We start from the raw sequence: 18,974 nt of genomic DNA on the forward strand, positions 1-18,974 counted from the left end.
AGCTGGGCCCTCTGAGGATATCACCTTTTTTCCTTTGGACTTAGTCTTTCTTTTGTTTTCATATCACACTAATGTGGGCTTTGTTAATCTAAAGTTATTATTGAGCCTTTTTTTTAAAAAAAAAATGGCAATTAATGCTTGCTTTTAATATGGCTGACAAAACTGAGCAGGTTCCCCTACATTTTCCCTTGCCGCACAGCAAAGTTAACTTTGGTTTTGAATGAAGTGGAATTAAGATTTAGTTAATTATACACACACTTGAAAGTTTAACTAGATGGGTGTGTGTGGTAGAATCAGAGGCCTTCTGTGCTGAAGTGGAGAGCAGACATGGTGTTTATGTTTCTTGAAAAAAACTTTTCCTGAGTGAAAGAGGAACTTTCTGTTTCCTCTGTGTCTGTAGTTGAGTTGTACCCTCATCGCGGTTCTTCGTGCTGCATCACAGCAGCTCCAAGTCACCGCCGCCCCCCCTCTCATGTCTGGTTTTATGTATTGGTGAGTGCTCGGTTTCCTGTATGAATGCTAAATGCAAACCACGTGGTGTGAAAGCAGACTGCAGCTTCTTTTGTTCAAATCAATCAAACCGGAGACGGACAGAGAGCTGCTGAATCAGGAAATCACCGGTATATATCATTTCTTCTTAGTTTTAGCAAACCACTTAGCCAGACTACGGAACACCAACGAGGCAGCAGATATTATGGGGAAGAAACACTTGTAGTTTGGAAGAGGTTTTAAAGTTAGTTGGTGTTGTGTCGTTCGTAAGGAACATCAGACTCTTTGACTGTTTGTTAGCATACACTAGCGAGGCAACGTTAGCATAATGAGCCCCATCATTCAGTTAGGTCTTACTCGGTTTTACTCCAAGTATCCGCAGCTTTGAGATAATTCACATGCTGTTTAAACACACGAACTTCCCAGAGCTTGTATGTGGAGCGGGAAACGGTCTTAAGTTCACCTGCCGTACCGCGGGTCTTTACGGCAGCTAGCACGCTAAATAGCCGAACAAAGAGCGGTGGAGCTTAGCCCGATGAAGCTAACGGGTACCGGCTCACGGTTCGGTCTGCTGTCGGGTTCTGGCTCCTCTTTCGTCTGGGGAACCATCCAGGAGAACTGATGAGATTGTGGTACCGAGTTATATGGAATAATACGGTGAACCAGCGGTAGCTAAATACCGTTCGGTGAACTTGTTCTATGGAGCCCGGACAGTGCCCAGAGTAGAAAAAATGGAAAGGTCAGGAGTTCCTTAAAGTTAATGAAAAGCGCCAGCTGATCTTCTAAACAAACATTATTTAGGTTGAGTTTTATTTTATCCCACCTTCTTATATATATATATATATATATATATATAACTCCCAGGATACTCTTGACCAAACCTTGAGTAAAGACTCAATAATTTAGGTGTATTTGACAAAAGTTTTGTTCAAAGTTTGACAAGCGATTGGGTAGAATTTTGTCTTGGAAAGTCAGAAATTTCTTCCTAAGTTTGATATTAGTTAGTTAATATGTATTAATTATCTGGCATACAGCATACTGAAAGACTCAGTATCCGATGGGCTTTTTACACTTCTGACTGGCTTCGCAAAACCAGTCAGAAGTTTTTTTTGCAAAGCAAAATACCACTTCTGTCAGTCACAGACAGCCCTGTACAACAGAATGCGTAAGATGTAGATGCACTGGTATTGATTCATATCTCTATGAGCCAATAAGGAAGCACAAAATATGCAAATCTCATAGAAGTTTCTTTTATAAGACGGTTGACTTGGCACCATTATTTTAACATTCAGATAGAATACACATGATCTAATTGAATCATCTGTTCAAATTCTTTTCTTTAAATGTAATGATTGGAATGATTTCAACTGGTGGATTAAATGTCTGTGGAATAAATATTAAACACAATAGTAAGTTTTGTATATACATTTAACAAATGGGGAGAATGTTGTGAATGTATGGAATCCCTCAGCTGATTTTGCATTGGGTGTTTTTAGTTTCTGTCTGTTAGTCACTTGAAAGGATGAAAAAGCTTTTTTTTTTTTTTTCTAGATGTTACAGCACATACTCTTACGAGTAACAACGTTTAACACTACTGTGCCAATCCAGGGGTCTCAAACTCCAGTCCTCGAGGGCCGCAGTCCTGCAACTTTTAAATGTGTCTCTGCTGCACCACACCTGAATAGAATAATTAGCTCATTAAGGCTCTGGAGAACTGATCTACACAAGGAGGAGGTCATTAAGCCATTTCATTCCAGCGTTTTGTACCTGTGGCACATCTAAAAACTGCAGGACAGTGGCCCTTGAGGACTGGAGTTTGAGACCCCTGCAATAGATGGAAGAATTTCCTTCATCTCTTGGCACAAAATCAAAATCTGTCTTGATGCATAAAACAGTGATGCATTTCCAGGTGATGGATAAGCAATGAATGGGCTCAAAGTGCTCATATTGTCTTTGTAGTTTTATTTTACATGCACCAAAGTGTGAAAAGTTTTAATGTTAATTAGGAATAAGAAGGAATAGGCCTGTCGCGATAAACGATAAATCGATTAATCGTACGATAAATTAAAACTATCGACGTCATTTCAATTATCGGCATTATAGTCTCTTCCGACCTTTCTCTCTTTCTGTTGATGACACCGAATGAAAAAAGGCTCAACTCCGGTGCTCTCCACTGACCCTCCTTCCTCATTTCCTCTGTGTAAAGCCCAGCGCACACTACACGATCTTAGAGCTGCGGCCTACCGTCGGCCCATTTTCAAAACCTGACAGATCACACATTCGCCCAGAAACGGTTCGATCGGGTTCGGTCCTGCCGTGTGGTGTCCAACAATGGGCACAAAATAATGGCTACAAGTTCAGTGAACTAATTTTAAAACCAGGCATTAATCAGTGCTTTACTACAATCTACCTGCAATGCGTGTGGCTCTAGTGGCAGCGTAAAGTCCTGACTGAATGAAAATCATTAGAACCTGTTTACGTCACGTTAACGAAGAACAGCTGAAAAGTTACCGGGTTTATCAACTGCGGTAGCGATTTCGCTCCAACTCCTCCCCTTGTCATTTCTATATTCTTTGCATGTTGAATAAACAATAATGTTGTTTCCACATATTATCTCCAATATCCGCTGGACTTCGGGTTGCGCCGTGTCAGCTGTTTGGGATTCCCCGACGTAATTTCCCCTCAGAAAGCACAAGGAGAATCCTCGCTTTCTGATTGGTTACCTGTCACATTCAACAGGCTGCGTTAAAGATCCCAGTGAGGAAAATCCCTGATTTAGATCGGAGCGGCAACAACGATCTACCGTAACACACCACACAATCTTAGAAAGACCAACGTTTTAAGATTGTTGTAAGGGGAAAAATAGGAGCAAAAATCATGTAGTGTGAACTATTGCATCAGGTAGTCGATGTGCCCATCTTCTCTATTTAAATCTAATTATTACTGAAGGGCAATATAATATACAGACTTCACAATCTGCACTCTTTTGGTTGAATGCAGTATTTATTTCCACTTTGGCTTTATGTTGTTTAATTTTTATCAAGTACATTTTTTGTTAATGGAGACTCAGAATCCATTTTGTTTTTGGTTGTTTTGTTTATTTTGTTTATCAGTTCCAGTGTTAAATATTCTTTTGAAAATAAAGTGCATCTATCTTTGGCAGGAAATCACGTGCATTATTATGTCATTTCTATTAAATCAGTGTAAAAAGGTCTTCAGACAATATTATCGTTTATCGCAATAATTTTTTGAGACAATTAATCGCTCAGCAAAATTTGCTATCGTGACAGGCCTAAGAAGGAATGTATCTTCTCTTGCTTCAAAGTTGGATCTTATTTTGAAATGTACCAGTATTATAATGTGAGACGTGTTTGGAGCAGTTTTTGATATCGTTTCCTTTTCTTTACAAGTTCTTTAAAAGCCACAGTTTTTCTGTTTGGCTCCAGTCTTCTGCAGTTCAGAGAGACATGTACCCCCCCCACCATCTCTCTGAACTGTCCAAGCCTTTGCTTGGTCTGAACGCGTCTCGCTTCTTTCTAACCACGAACAGTTAGAACTGCAAAAAGATGCCCCGTAAGAAGGTGACCGACGTATCAGGGAACGGAGGGATGAAGAGGAAGAGGGCGACGGGGAAGAGGAAAGACCGAGACTTCAGCAGTGACGACGAGTTCGACTTTGAGCAGGAGAACAACAAGAAACCCGGCAAGCCTGCAGCCAAGTCCGGGCTCCAGCCTGTCACTGTGGCGGACGACGTCAAGGAGAAAATAGTGGGTTGGATTCAAACTTTCCCCCCCAATCTGGTAGCTGGCTCTGCTTTTATCTGCTTGTTGTGTCTTTTCTCTGATATGTGGCTTCGATGCTGTGTGTTGACCACGTTAAGGTTACTGGGAAAGAAGTACCTACAATGAAACAACTGTATTGTAAGAGCCCAGTTGGTGAAAATACTTTAACTATACCTGATGCTGATGATTTATTTATTTTTTTTGGTCATTGGGATCCTTTTCATGCGACAGGATCTAATCCTGGGCCGTGAATTTAAACGGCGTCCACCAGTAGAAAAATGCTTTGCACGTCTTTGCTCAAGTGAAGCTGCTAAATCCAACTTGTCCCTTTTAATTATTAACTTTCCTGTTATGAAACAACAAAAGTTGTGGTCTTTTGAGCTAGTTTGCTTTTTTTTTTTTCACCTAATGCTTGCCTTCTGCAGAAACTGGAACTACCAAAGGTCAGAGGTCAACTTCTCATCTTTGGGGCAACCAACTGGGATTTGATTGGAAGAAAGGAGGTTCCCAAGCAACAAGGTAGAGTGTTAACTTTACAAACCATGCTGCAGCATTTCCTCTGAGTCTCTGTTAGACTCTGGCATGTTTTCATGATGGATTCCTCTCGTCAGAAACACAAAGTCGGTATTTTCCTCGGTTTGGTTGTTGTGTTCGACTGCGGTTGGTGTGGACAGAACCCTGCCCCACAGAGGAATGTGCTTTCTTTTTTTTCTGCTAAGAAACGTCTTGCTACCTGAAGCGTCTTGTTCTCCTCTTGGGTTTAGGCATCGGAGGTGTGTGCATCTGTTCGATTCATTAAACATGTTGGTGGCGGACTGAGTAGAGACGGCTGATTCCAGTCTCACTGACTGAGAGCCAGAAGTGTGTGTTCAACGCTTTCGATACCATGTGAGTTCCAGACATTGTGATGAGGCCTGAGGGGACTGCTGGAGTCTTGTCAGGGCTTTGGGTTGATATCTGCATTGAGAAGGTTGTCCTGACCCACTGGGGTAAGCGCACCGATCTCGGCCAGTGAAAGCAGACGGGATCAATAGGGGATTGATCGGGTTCTGCGCTGTGTCTGCCACGGAGAGTGAAAGGAGTGGAGATGACCACATGGGCGTCTTTGTTTGGTGTGTGCAGGCAGTGTGCGTGTTGCAGCCAGCAGGATTCTTTTAATTGATTGTGACAGTAATGCCCATTCATATGCATGCATGCTGCGCAGTGAGCCGCCCACCCCCTCAGGCCGCTCTCCCACCAGGCTGTGCGATGCCTCCGGCAGGCTGCATGTTGCACTTCTCTGCTGCTCTCTGATAAATCTGCTTTGTTAGGGGTGTTGGTGGGTGTGGGGTGGGGGGGTTGTCTGCAGGGAGCAGCAGCAGAGACAAAGATCATCTACAGATGGTGATGTACCTTTTGAACATTTGCTGTGAAAGAGAAGCTTTGTGTGGATCCTGATGGTTTGGTTCTTAAAAGATAGGGACTGTAATTTGCTAGTTGAAATGCTCGGATCACTGCGGTGGGTCCGGTTAGCACTCCAAAGAACGTAGAGTCGCACTCCAGTGGGTTGAACTTGCTGTTTGTTTCTTTATTTGACATAACTGTGTGGTTCTAGAAAAGATAAATAATAACACAGCATGAGCATCTGAATAATCCCTTGGTGCTGTGTGTTGGTGGGGGCTTCAGAAACCTAGTTGCCGGTGTGGTGGGTGGGGCATCTCTACCCTGCTGGTGCAGACCTACCTCCATGTTGGGTGGATAGCATCATTGGCAGACGGAGGGGGTGAGGGGGTGATGGGTACCTAGCGATAACTTCTTCTCAATTGCAGGAGACAAATTAGCACACACACATCTACTGCGCACACTTGCTCTACAAACACACACTACCTCACACACACGCACATAAGGCCGAAGGTCATACCAATACAGTCACAAACCATGCAACCTGTCTACATTAGTGCTGCAGTTAACGATTGTTTTAGTAGTCGGTTATTTTGATAATTAATCAATTATTTGGATTTTTAAAAATTGGCACATTCTCCAGATGTTTTTATTTAACCACTTTGGCCTATTTTCTACAATATTAAAAATGCATTAAAATGTAAATAAATATTTTAGTTTGTTTTCTAAATTAGAAAATCTAAATTTTCTTGCCTAAAATGCAATAACAGGCACCTGCAGATGATCCGATTAAATATTAGACTCTTGACTAATATGGGTTGTTGCTGTGTTGTTGTACAGTGTTCACAGCAGCGTGGTCTGGTACTTGTAATGCAGAGTTGCAAACGTGAGTAAAAAGATGAGCGAGGAGAATCAGACTGGTGTGCTCAGCAGCAAATTTCACTTTAAAAAACCCACCATGATGGGTGTTTGGATGGGTAGTATATAACCTACTTATGGCAATGTAGAGTATATTCCACTCATTTAGGATGTGCTTTTTTCCCTTTCTATTTTGAATTTCATGCCAAAAACGGATTGAGATATATATTGTTACTTCACCCATGTATTTTATGCCATATCGCAAATCCCCAGATGTTCTTTCTGTAGAGCAAAACATTCCCTGGTGGATGTTGGACATGTGGGAGGAAACCTGTTCTGTCAGAATGGCAGCAAGGACAGAGCGTCTTTGGTCATCATGACTGCTGCAACCCGCTTAAAGGACACAGGATAAAGTTAACAGGTGGTGTGCGTCTGTAATTACTGAGCATCCTAACTGTGTGGTCTATGTGTGTTTTTCCAGCTGCTTTCCGTAACCTGGGCCAGAACCTGTGGGGTCCTCACCGGTACGGTTGCCTGAACGACGTCCAGGTCAGCTGTGTGGTGTCGGGCCCCTGTGCTGCTCACAGCCTCCTCCTGACCGCTGAGGGCAAGCTCTGGAGCTGGGGTGAGCTCCATGACGCTCCCACTCTCTGAACTTCTCACTCCAGCAGAGTTCTCTCCTGACCTCCACGGTCTCCTCCTCAGGTCGTAATGACAAAGGTCAGCTCGGCCACGGGGACACCAAACGTTTGGAGGCTCCAAAGCTGATCGAGGGCCTGGCCGATCAGGTGATCGTTTCTGCAGCCTGCGGACGCAATCATACCATGGCACTCACAGGTGGGCAGGAACTCTCGGGTCCAGCAGCGATTGGACCGTTTCTCCAAACAGATCGGAGATCTTTTGGCTCTCTATATGAATGGAAAAAAATACAGAGCTTGCTGCTGTTTCCTCAGAGGACGGCACCGTTTATTCCTTCGGTGAAAACAAACTGGGTCAGCTCGGCCAAGGCAGCCAGACTGATGCAGTCCTCAGCCCGGCACCGGTGAGTGTGGCTTCCATCCAGATCGTTCCTGATCCATGCCAAATCGTTGAGACTCCCAGGTTCTCCAGTGATTCCAGCATACCCAGTAGTTTAATCTTTTTTTCCCAGATTTCCTACAATGGTCAGCCTCTGGTGAAGGTAGCCTGCGGTGCTGAGTTCAGCATGGTGGTGGACTGCAAAGGAAACCTTTATTCGTTCGGCTGCCCTGAGTATGGGCAGTTAGGTAAAAACTATTCCATTATCTGCTTCGGTGAAGTGAGTCTGTAGGACACAATGGACAGTCTGGGAGCAAAACAAAGTGGTTTTGATCAAAATGTCTCCAGACTTTCTGAATGTCTAACTCTTTCTTGTTCACATCTACAGAATTTCGATATGATTTGAATTCCCAATAAATCTGCTGCCATTTGTAATGTTGCTGTTTCTGCTGTTAGGTTAAAATAACCGACATTCAGACTGTGACAAATCTAATTGTGGCTGTTTTACTCTGCCAGTGATTGTTTCCTAGATAGAGGATGGCTTCTGTAATCTGAGGATAATGGACATTTAACTCGTAGAATGGAAAAAAATTAGACTTGTCACAATGTTTCAGATCGTTCTGTCTCTGGGCTCTCACAACCTGCCTATAGAAGCTTAATTATAGATGCTCTCAGCATGGATGGTAACAGTTGTCATAGGAAACAGAATAGAAAGTTTAGGTTGACCCTCAAATATTTCACATCTGACTCATTTCAGGAGGGAAATGACCTAGATATGCTCTGCTCATCACCTAGGTGACGCCTGGGTCGTGTTCCTTTGGTTCTGTGACCCTCTTAGGGCGATTTCCCACCCGATAGTCTGGTAAACTCGGTTCAGTTGGGCACCAAATTTTCAACATTCGTTCCATTTCTCCTGCTAGTGCTAGATACACTCGTTTGTTTTTCTTGTATTTACCCAGGATTCCCTGCGTGTAGTAGTCTGCTTCCTGCTTTTGGTGCAATCTTCAGTCTGCTTGGCATTCACATGTGCATTTGAACCACACCAGAGTTCAATTCAACTCAGCCAAGACTTGGCTTTGTAAGCGGACCAGACGTTAGCTGGTAAAGCTTACTGACCTGTGTCTCTGCAGGCCACAACAGCGACGGCAAGTTTATCGCCCGAGCCCAGCGCATCGAGTTTGACTGCGAGCTCATCCCTCGACGTGTTGCTATCTTCATTGAGAAGTCCAAGGACGGTCAGGTCATGCCGGTGCCCAACGTGGTGGTGAGGGATGTGGCCTGTGGAGCCAACCACACGGTGAGAGGGCCCCTCCTCCAGGCTGCTGGTTCAGCTGACTGCTTCAACACTCTTGACACTGTTATGTGTGTGTGTGTGGACAGCTGGTGCTGGACTCCCAGAAGCGGGTGTTCAGCTGGGGTTTCGGAGGCTACGGCCGTCTGGGCCACACAGAGCAGAAAGACGAGATGGTTCCCCGACTCGTCAAGCTGTTTGACTTCCCGGGACGCGGCGCTGCCCAGATCTACGCCGGCTACCAGTGCTCCTTCGCCCTCAACGAAATGGGTAAGAGAGGAGCAGAACACAAGCCCTAGATGACACGTGCTGACCTTCTGCTGCTTTGCAGGGGGGCTGTTCTTCTGGGGAGTGACCAACACCTCCAGAGAATCCACCATGTACCCCAAAGCCGTGCAGGATCTGTGTGGGTGGAAGATCCGGAGCCTGGCCTGCGGGTGAGCTGGTTCTGCTGCGGCGAGCGCTTCCTGCTCCTGGTTTTCGGGGTTTAACGGTGCGTAAACCAACTGCGTTGTGTGTGTTTGACAGGAAAAGCAGCATCATCATTGCAGCAGACGAGAGCACAATCAGCTGGGGGCCGTCGCCTACATGTGGAGAGCTGGTAATTCTGGTCATGGTGTTGGCTGTGTTGCTGCGAGTCAGGGGAACAACAAATCGATCCATTTCTCCATGTGACTTTTAGGGATACGGAGACAACAAGCCCAAATCCTCCACAACTGCTCAGGAAGTTAAAACTCTGGATGGCGTCTACGTCGAGCAGGTACACGAACGCAACTCCGCACAAAACATTACGCTACACATGGAGTCGTTCAGGTCTAACCTTTAGACCTGAACGACCTCGACTTAGGATGACGCATGTTGTTCAAGTTTTCCAAAGCCGAACAGGCGATGCTCAGTCACGTGGTATTTGGTCTGTTCGTATTCTCTCACACACTTTTCACAAAAACCGCCGCAGACCAACTGGTGGACACAGAGCCCACTTCAGTAAACATCCCACCACTCCCTCCCTGCCCTCCTCTGTTTTGTTATTGGGTAACGATAACACAGTGTCACACCTTTCTGCAGACATTTGCCTCTGTGGATGACGACATTGCAATTTCATCCAGCATTATTTAGCCAGTGTTTACAGTTACTTAGTGAAGAATCGCACAAATGTACATTACGTTATTCCTCATTGCCTCACAACAACGGTGACAACAGATGGTGTAAGTGGACTAATTGAAGAGGTTGCTGTTTTAGCACATTTGTGTATAAAACATTACAACAAGCCTCTGATCAGTCAGACAACACTTCTGTTGAAATAGTTGGACCTGCCGTGTTGAAGTTCGGCAGGCAGACGCCTCTCTTTGAACAAAATGAAGCAATTTTCATCACGAGTCCGTGTCAACAAGAACCGACTTCGGCGCTTCAGATAAAGCATGTCGGAGCCTTTAGGCTTTTGAAAAAGAAGGAATTAATTTGCATGCAGCTTGGAGGATTTTCTGCCCAAACTGGTTAGATCATTTTAGGAGGAATCTGAAGGAGGAGAATAAACCAACTTCCTCTGTTTATTTTCTGATGTGATGTTGAGCCAGTTTACTGACAGAACTGGTCATCTGAAATCCATAACTCTGCTTATACGGTTCTGGAACACAAAATCCTCCTGACCAGGAGCTAAGACAGAAAACAGAAAATCTGCTCTGGGAAAGGTACGGCTACAGCTTTTCGTGTAAGTCTGGATGCCTATGAAGTGTAATCACTATGACAGACCCAGCTGTTCTAGTGCCAGTGGAAACACAACATGCAGGTTTAGGCCCGTCCAGCAGATGGACCTGATATCTTTTTTTCAATTTTTGGAATATGCTTTTCACTGACAAATGGATATCTTCTTAAATAGAAAATGAAAAGTAGCTTTCTTTTACGACCTATGGTTTTATGAATTCATGTAAAATGTGCCAAAAACATCCTGCAACTTTTTAAAATTATTATTTTTTTTTTTTAAACTTTGCTCAGTCGTTCATTGTGGCTAAATCCAGCGGAGGTTTTCTGAGACGGTTCTCAAGATGGAAGACTCTCCTGCTTTAGCACCACTAAAGCAGCCGAGGGCCTCAAGGTAGTTGTGGCTTAAGAGAGAACAGTGAAGTCAGTGGATGTATTTTCACATACTGGTTGCTGTTGGCTATATACTAAACATGACCTTGACCAGCAAATATGGAAAACATTCCACCCAAAAAGTTAGGAAACTAACTTTAACACAAGCGTACCAGGACATTCTTTTTATTAAAATCTTTCATGTTTCATTTGCTGAGCAGGTAAAATGAAAGAAATATATCTTAAACGTGTTTTCAATGGGGAAACCTAAAATGACCTGGAGTACATTCAACTTTGTAATTTTTGACCTCCAGGACTAAAAGCTTCTGGTGGAAACTTCTAGTTTGTTCCAAACAGCCAGCCTGTAGTAGCGGTGGCTCCTCGGGTCCCGGATTCCCAGTCCCAGATATAAATGTGTTGGTCTCCCCAGGTGGTGATGGGCTACTCCCACTCCTTGGTCATCGCCAGGCAAGACACTGAGCAGGAACAGGAGAAGCTGAAGAAGCTGCCTGAGTACAACCCCCGAACCATCTAGGAGGAACCCAGCTGCCTCAGCCAGCTGGCGCTCCTGACCCGGTAACCGGTGGGACAGAGGAGTTTGGGCAGAAAACATCTCAACTACCAGCAGACTGGCTGCAAGCGAATCGGGACACTAAAAACCAGAGAGGAGACGATGGGTCTGCAGAGCGTCTCTCCCAGCTCTTCAGGATTTGCAGTCGTGCTTCCGCCCCCCATTAGTCCTTGTATCATTTGATTTTCCACTTTAACGTTCTTCTTCTTCTCATGTCGTTTGTTTGAAAATGTCATGTTTCCTGGTGCTACAGCAGCTTTTAGCTGCTGAGGGGTTTCAGAGACCAATCCTCCATACCTGTGCCTTTTCTCTACGTCCATTTCGGGGTATGGAGGCCATGATGAATCGGTGGTTTAGCAGTTTGAGCCTGTGTCTGCTGCTGCTGCTGCCGCCGCCTCTGATTGCAAACATTTGGAAGCTGATGTTCTGAGCTGGTGCACTCCACTTGATGTTACATTCCTTTAATCTTCTTCCTTCAGTGTTTGTATCCAGGATACTCACTCCATAAGCGGAGCTTGTCTTCGCCAAGCCTTCGTTTATCCCAACGCTCAAAGCGGATCCACGAGCAGGCCAGAACTTCCAGAACCGATCTGTTCTTATCAGGCAGAGTTCTGTTTGTACTGCTTTCTATTTTTATGACGAGATTTCTTGGTTACATTGTTTGTTTTTTCATTGCAATGGTTAAATAAAATCCATGTAAAATGAGCTCATGTTGCTTTTTTGTTTAAATCAATAAAAAAATAATTCACCTGCGATCACAATAAACATTTTTACTTAAAGCTGCTGTATGTAAATTCTATAAATGTATAATCTGTGAGGAGGGTTGAACTTTAACTCCTTAGTCTGGCCATTGCCTTCCTGTGCAATTCCTTTCCAGAAAAGCTCTCTATTCCAACAATCTGGGCTTTCTCCCCTCGACTCTGGATTCTCTCAGGTCAATTTTTGACCGGGCCAATGAGTAGACAGAGAAGCAGTGAACGATGACGTTGATTTTCTGTGTTTTAGAATTGTAGTCTGCTTGTAGTTTCAGCAATAACAGCAGAGGAAGTGAAGGAAGATGTTGGCCACGCTTATAAACATCGAATTAACAAGCTGCCTCATCCGGATCGGCAGTGGAGGACGGTTGTGTTTGCAGCAGTTAATTTCCGTTGGGCTTCACGGCGTCAAACTGGTGCATTACATGTTGTCACCAGCAAACGTTGGCAATTAAATAAAATTTAAAGCCTCAACGAAGCAATCGTTTCTCAAAAGCCCAGCAGCGCCTTCGACGCCACACGCTGGGCTGACGAAATACCAGACCTGTCCTGGTACAGTATGGATTCGGTCGACTAAAAACCTCAGAAAACACAGACAAGGTTTTGTACTGTAAACAAAATTTATTTAAACCTACAAAATGCCAATTTAATCTTCATCCTCCTCCTCCTCTTCATCCTGATTGATCTGGAAGTAGCGTAGCTCGTAGCTCTCCTTGGTGTTGGCGACGACGCGCAGCCAGTCACGAAGATTGTTCTTCTTCAGGTACTTCTTTGTCAGATACTTCAGGTATCTGCAAAATAACAAATCAGTCTCAAATACAAATACTTCCACCAATTGTATGAATTATGAATGAGCAACATGTCCGAGCATGAATATTGTTCCAGTGAAAGGTTTGTCACAAGTGACCGTCAGAGGGAGTAATGTGGACAGAAAATTGCATATTTTGTGGCACTATTGTGATAAAAATGGGTGACAATTATGTCTTGCCATTGCTAAAATAATAAAACACCCATTTGAAATCAGGCGTCGTCAGAATACATCTACAGTGACTTATCACTGAGCACCATGCCTTCATTTAATCATTTTAACGTAGAATTATTGATCCTCTCAAGGAATCAACAGTGAGACAAAAATAGTAAAATAGCTCATTTCAACAGTAGTTTGTACAAGTTATGAACATAAACGGCACATAATCCAAATTCATGCACATTTCAGGCATTTTAAAGAAAACCTTCAATATGGCAAACTACACATCCGAGCAACATTCAACCTGAGGCTGAGCTTTAAAGACTCAAAAATAACTGAAGATAACAAGACACAAAAATGAATGACTGTTACTGTTGATTCTAGATGAATCACTTAAGCTTTTAATGAACAGGGTTACTAATCTTCCTTCAACAAAACAACCAGGATGGAATGAATTCATCTGAAAAGATACTAAATGTCATATAAATGCAGTTTAACTGGAAACAGCCCAACACATCAACGTTCTCCAGGAATCCTGATGGTTTCGGATAAATATGGAGCCTGTTTAATATTTAATATCAGCCCAGGCAAAGCTGGACTGAAACTCTTGGTCATAATGATCCCTGAGGACCTCAACCTCCTCACCCGGTTGTTGACAACAAACACAGCATCTAAATGATTGCACAAACAGACCCGTAAAATCAATTTCTATATAGTTAAATTAGTAGAAGTAGAGGAACTCAACATACACTAAAACAACAGATAAGAAGCCGGACAGTGAGCTTCGTCTCTGTCCGGCTGGCTGCACACTTCACTGACCCATCCAGAAACTTTCTGCTAAGGGGGGAGATTAGTAGCAAAATATCTTTTTCTGCAGTTTTACTCCTGGGAGGATGTCATAGCTTTTCATTTCAGGGTTATTTAATTTCTTTAGTCCAAATACTTGTGTTTAGGAAAAAATCTTTGTTGTTTTTGGGGAAACGCTTGATTCAGCGTTTCCCCATTGAGCGAAACGCTGAATCAATTAGAGAAATGCACATTTGTCTTTAGAGATTTTATTTAGAAAATCGGAGTATCAGAGATCAGCGAGTGAGAAAAGAAAAGCAAAAGAGAAGTGAAGCTTAAAACATGCAATTCTCCTTTGATATCTCATCAGTCACGTTCACGGAGCCTTCCACCCGTCTCTCTCCTGCAGGGAGTTTCTCTCAGTTTCTCCCATCTCTGGTTAATTGGTACCTCTGTCCCCAAATCAAACCAGGTTCAAAGGAGTTTCGGTTGCACAAGGAAGAAAAACATCTTCACTGAAACAGTTCCAGAAGTATAACACCTGCTCAGAAACCTTCGCTATTAGCTCAATCTTCCAAGTAAGCAAACCAAGGTTTTATTTTCCAAGACACATGCTATTCACACTATGGAATAAGAGAAAATGGACCATTCTTTCTTCCTTTCCCATTGTCTGAAATCTGCAGTAGATGTGTTCTCCTGTTTGTCCTGCTGGTGTGATTAATAGGACATCATCTGACGTTTAGGGTTCCTGAACATTTTCCGGACTGAAAATACCAAGATAAATCATCCGGGTTTTTTTTAGGGAAACGTTCAAGCATCAACACAAAAATCACACGTTTCTGGACTTTCTACAGCAGCCAAGCGTTCTACTGAATGAACGAGCCAACAGACCAGTGAGCTTGGTCATTCTGGAGACAGCAACATTATGCACCTGACATAATGTTGCAGAATAAGTCCTCTAACATGCAAGTAAGATCTCAACCATTATTAGAAGCTGGCGCTGGTCCATTTTGGAAGCCCAGAGGACACAGAACACACACTGCAGCAGCAGCAGCAGCAGCAGCAGCAGCAGCAGCTGTGTTTATGTTCTGGACAGATGAAAGTACAGCTCCTCCTGTGTTTTCTTTTTTTTTTTTTTTAAGGGACTCTTACAGCTCTGCGATGTCAGCATTTCTGTTCTGAATAAAACCTGGTTCACATAAAGCCACGTAATGATGGGATTAATGACCTCTGAGCCCACATAAGTCACACACGTTATTTAATCAGAATATATTGAATTAATCAGCCAGTCGTCCCTCAGGTCCCTCCTGTACGCTGCTGCTGCTGCTCGGCTTGTAACTAGAGTTGCAGAGAGGGAGACACGTCCACCCCTCCTGACCCCAACCCCTGAATCCCTGAGCGTTTCAGAGTTCCTAAAGGTTTACAAGGTCTTGTCCCGTCTTCCCTCTCTGAGCTGCTCCATATGCCTCAGGCCGGCTGATCAGCTGAACTGAAGCTCAGAGGAGATGGAGCTCGTAGTGTTGCTGCTCCCAGATCATGGGACCATCTGCTCCTACACCTTAAAGGATCCCCTTTACTGTCCACTTGTAAAACTTTTAAAACATATTTGTAATCCTTGGCTTTCAGACTTTTTAGTGTTTTACTGATCTTATTGTGGATTTTCTTTTGTCCTATCCACAGACTTAATCTTTGCTAACACCTAGTCAAAGCTGTTGTTCTTACAGTGTTTTATAAAGTAGTAATTTTGCACATCTTTTTTTATATAAAGAAACATTTATAAAGGTATGTGTTCTATAAACACAAAAAGGTTGTAAACAGTGGTGACACCAGCTGCTCTTTCAACCCAGACAGCAGGCAGAGGTGATCCGTTTCCATGGTGAAGTCTCATCCACAGTACCCTGAAGCTGAACACTGACCGGTCCTCACCTCTTAGAGAAAGGGACCTCAGAGGAAACTGTGATCTTGCTCTTGCTCCTCTCGATGGACACCACGCCCCCGCCCAGGTTGCCAGCTTTCCCGTTCACCTTGATGCGCTCCTGCAGGAACTGCTCCTGGAAACCAGCCGCACAGGGCTTGCGTTAGTGCAGAGTCATTAATGCAAGTTGGCTTTAACAGGAGATAAAGTCAACTTGTCCGGCTGTCCAACATGGACCTGCAGCTTCTCTTGCTCACGTAATGAGCTTAAAACACCAAACGGCTTCATCATTTCAGGGATCAGACTGGGTATTTGTGCTGCCATCTTACTGAAAATACTGCTGTGCATGTTTTCTGCTGACATGGCTACAAACTCGCATAATTATTTTTGAAAGGTTTTGTCGGCTCTAGTGGCCTTTTGACATCAAACTTTAATCTTTTCAATATTTTTTTTTTATCCCTTTGAAAGCTGCCTTCTTACACTGAGGCATCAGTTTAGGCCTAAAGCACAATAGACAGAATCTGACAGTAATGTGCGTTACAGTGACAGACTGATTTTAATGCATTCATAGTTCAGACTGATCTGCTGATCGTGAGATTTAAAAGTCTTGGCCTCTCAAGTCTTCCAGCCCTGAGCTTCGTGATCCTCACCCAGCCTTCCTCTAGAGCTGAAGTTGGCTTAAAACTGAGGAAACGACTAAAGGACAATTCCACCTCATCTTTCACCACCATGAGAATCCCTAATCTGCTCTAGTGTAAAAGCTGCTACATTTAAACTCTTCAGGCCTGGACTAGATTATTATAGACCAGTAGCAGAATGTCTTAAACTCGGGTTGTGAAACCATTATTTGATTTATGAAAGCTAAATAAAAGAAATGGCCACAACACTTTATAATCTGACAATCTGAACCCACAATAATTATGTTATGGACATCTGCATAAACACACACTGACCCACATATCCTTGTACTTTCATTCATTTTAACCGTAATCCTAACCGTTACTGGTCTATTCCTAACCTTAACTTTAATCCATATTATATCTCTAAACCTAACTAGTAGAGCGCAGCAGCATTGCAAAAAAAACAAAACAAAAAGGAAGACAGGGAAAAGAGCCTCAGTTTCCACAAATAACCGCCCTTTGTTGGTAGATATTGTGAAAGTGGCTCCCTGTATATGGTGTATACAAGTACACACAGTCACATGTTTTGGTCTTTTGTGAGTTTTCTGGATTAAATATTTAGAGCACATAAAAAAAACAAGTTTGAGGATTTTTTTCAAAAAGACATTTAATCTGGCTAATAAGTATTACACAAGTCAGATAAATATCACAAACTTGGATTGAAATATTCTATTACTATAGAATAATGTAATCCAGGTTAGAAGAGTCTACATGTTGTCGTTTCTGAGCTGCTGCTGTACTAGTATATCCCAGATAATTACAAAAACACCACCACCAACATGGCTCTTTTACTGACCAAATGAAGGTTTCACAAATCTCAAACTGGCTATTAAACATTCTGCGTGTAGCGTAGAACAATCTAGTCCAGGTTGGAAGAGTCTAAATGTTGTGGTTTTTAAACAACAGCAGACTGCGCATGTGTGAGCGAAAAATAAGGCAGAATTGTCCCGAGCCATTTCCTCAATCGAAAACCAACTTCAGCTTAATGTTTAGGGAGCAACAGTGGCGCAGTTGGTAGCACTGTTGCCTTGCAACAAGAAGGTCCTGGGTTCGATTCCAGGCCCGGGGTCTTTCTGCACGGAGTTTGCATGTTCTCCCTGTGCATGCGTGGGTTTCTCCCACAGTCCAAAAACATGACTGTCAGGTTAATTGATCTCTAAATGCTCCGTAGGTGTGAGTGTGTGTGTGTGCATGGTTGTTTGTCCTGTCTGTCTCTGTGCTTCCCTGCGACAGATTGGCGACCTGTCCGGGGGGTATATGTGGGTCATTATAATAATAATAATGACCCACACATAATAATGTGGGTCATTGTAAGAAGTGTGGGTCAAGCTGCTGTGCAACATCCTCTGCATGTTAATCTGCAGACAATCGGACATTTTGCCGATTTCTCAGAAGAGCACAAGCAGGGAAGCTGCTGTGGTCGCCAATTTGCATCTCGTCAAGAAATCACATTTGCTCCGTGATCAAAACATGGTTACTACTAGCTAAAAAAAGACGTGGTCCTATAAACAACAGCAGACTGTGAGTTCAGAGCTCAGGTGAGGTGAGCCGCACTTACAAAGTTAGCAGCGTCCATGATGCCATCTTCAACAGGATGGGTGCAGTCCAGAGTGAACTTCAGCACCTGCTTCTTCTTCTTCCCACCTTTGCCGGTGTTCTGCTTCTTCTGCTAATAGAAGAAAACACTTTCAATAAACACACACACACATATATATATATTAAAACTGGACTAAAACACTGGTCTGGTTTAACTGGGGCTATTTTTTTTTTTTTTTTGCTTTATAAACGGCGGAACCAAACGCCGATTCTTGGGTGTTTCTAAAAGATTTAAGCCGTTTGGTTCAGCTCGGTTTCAGGCTCCAGTTGCTACAGGAGCAGAAAGAAAGTCACAAGCCAAGCTCATCATCTGATCTCGTTAGCCATTTAATCTCAGCAGAAGCTAAGCGGAGCCGTCAGCTGGGGGAACAACGTGGTGAGCTAACAGCTAACAGCTAACAGGCCGCCGCAGACCCAAACTAACAACAAGCCGCCTCATGACCGGCCGATAGTGGCATTTTATGACACTAAAACCTTAAACCACAGTCGCGCTGTCACGACAGCTATTTTTCTCGGAAGCTACCACTGGCTATTGAGCTGTAATTAAGACTGTAATAACAGAGCGCTTCACTTACAATAGGCGCCATGGCTGAGAAGCTAGCGGAAAGGAAGAACCAGTAGTGCGCATGCGTTGAAAAATAAAACACCGAGTTACTGATCGTATCCTGTTATCAGGGATCGATTAAAGGGCTGGCTTCGCGAAAAAACATGAATACAATCCCAACTCTAAGAAAACCAAATACGAAATGTTTTTAACGAAGGGTGATTCGAGCAATTATGTTTTTTGCGATATCATCCTAAAGTATAAGAAGTATAA

The 18,974-nt window shown here is 43.5% G+C and overlaps 2 protein-coding genes across 3 annotated transcripts; one reads left to right on the top strand and one right to left on the bottom strand.

The window, feature by feature from the left end:
• The first annotated feature begins 334 nt into the window (after positions 1-334).
• On the top strand, positions 335-12,164 carry rcc2 (regulator of chromosome condensation 2). 2 transcript variants are annotated; one of them, XM_028013182.1, is made up of 13 exons: positions 335-492; positions 4,040-4,256; positions 4,697-4,790; positions 6,991-7,134; positions 7,215-7,346; positions 7,463-7,551; positions 7,660-7,774; positions 8,657-8,823; positions 8,907-9,087; positions 9,149-9,254; positions 9,346-9,418; positions 9,500-9,577; positions 11,318-12,164. In XM_028013182.1, the coding sequence occupies exons 2-13, from the start codon at positions 4,056-4,058 to the stop codon at positions 11,420-11,422; spliced, it is 1,485 nt and encodes a 494-aa protein (XP_027868983.1). In that variant the 5' UTR covers positions 335-492; positions 4,040-4,055; the 3' UTR covers positions 11,423-12,164. The 2 variants fall into 2 exon arrangements, with proteins under 2 accessions (XP_027868983.1, XP_027868974.1); XM_028013173.1 differs by lacking the exon at positions 335-492 and adding an exon at positions 501-620.
• Positions 12,165-12,814: 650 nt separating this feature from the next.
• On the bottom strand, positions 12,815-18,851 carry LOC114142574 (60S ribosomal protein L22). The gene is made up of 4 exons (XM_028013919.1): positions 18,733-18,851; positions 18,120-18,230; positions 15,893-16,017; positions 12,815-13,004 (listed from the first exon to the last, which is right to left on the bottom strand). The coding sequence occupies exons 1-4, from the start codon at positions 18,742-18,744 to the stop codon at positions 12,860-12,862; spliced, it is 393 nt and encodes a 130-aa protein (XP_027869720.1). The 5' UTR covers positions 18,745-18,851; the 3' UTR covers positions 12,815-12,859.
• Positions 18,852-18,974: the final 123 nt, after the last annotated feature.

The sequence above is a fragment of the Xiphophorus couchianus genome, chromosome 1 (assembly GCF_001444195.1).
Source record: "Xiphophorus couchianus chromosome 1, X_couchianus-1.0, whole genome shotgun sequence".
NCBI classification, from domain to species: domain Eukaryota; kingdom Metazoa; phylum Chordata; class Actinopteri; order Cyprinodontiformes; family Poeciliidae; genus Xiphophorus; species Xiphophorus couchianus.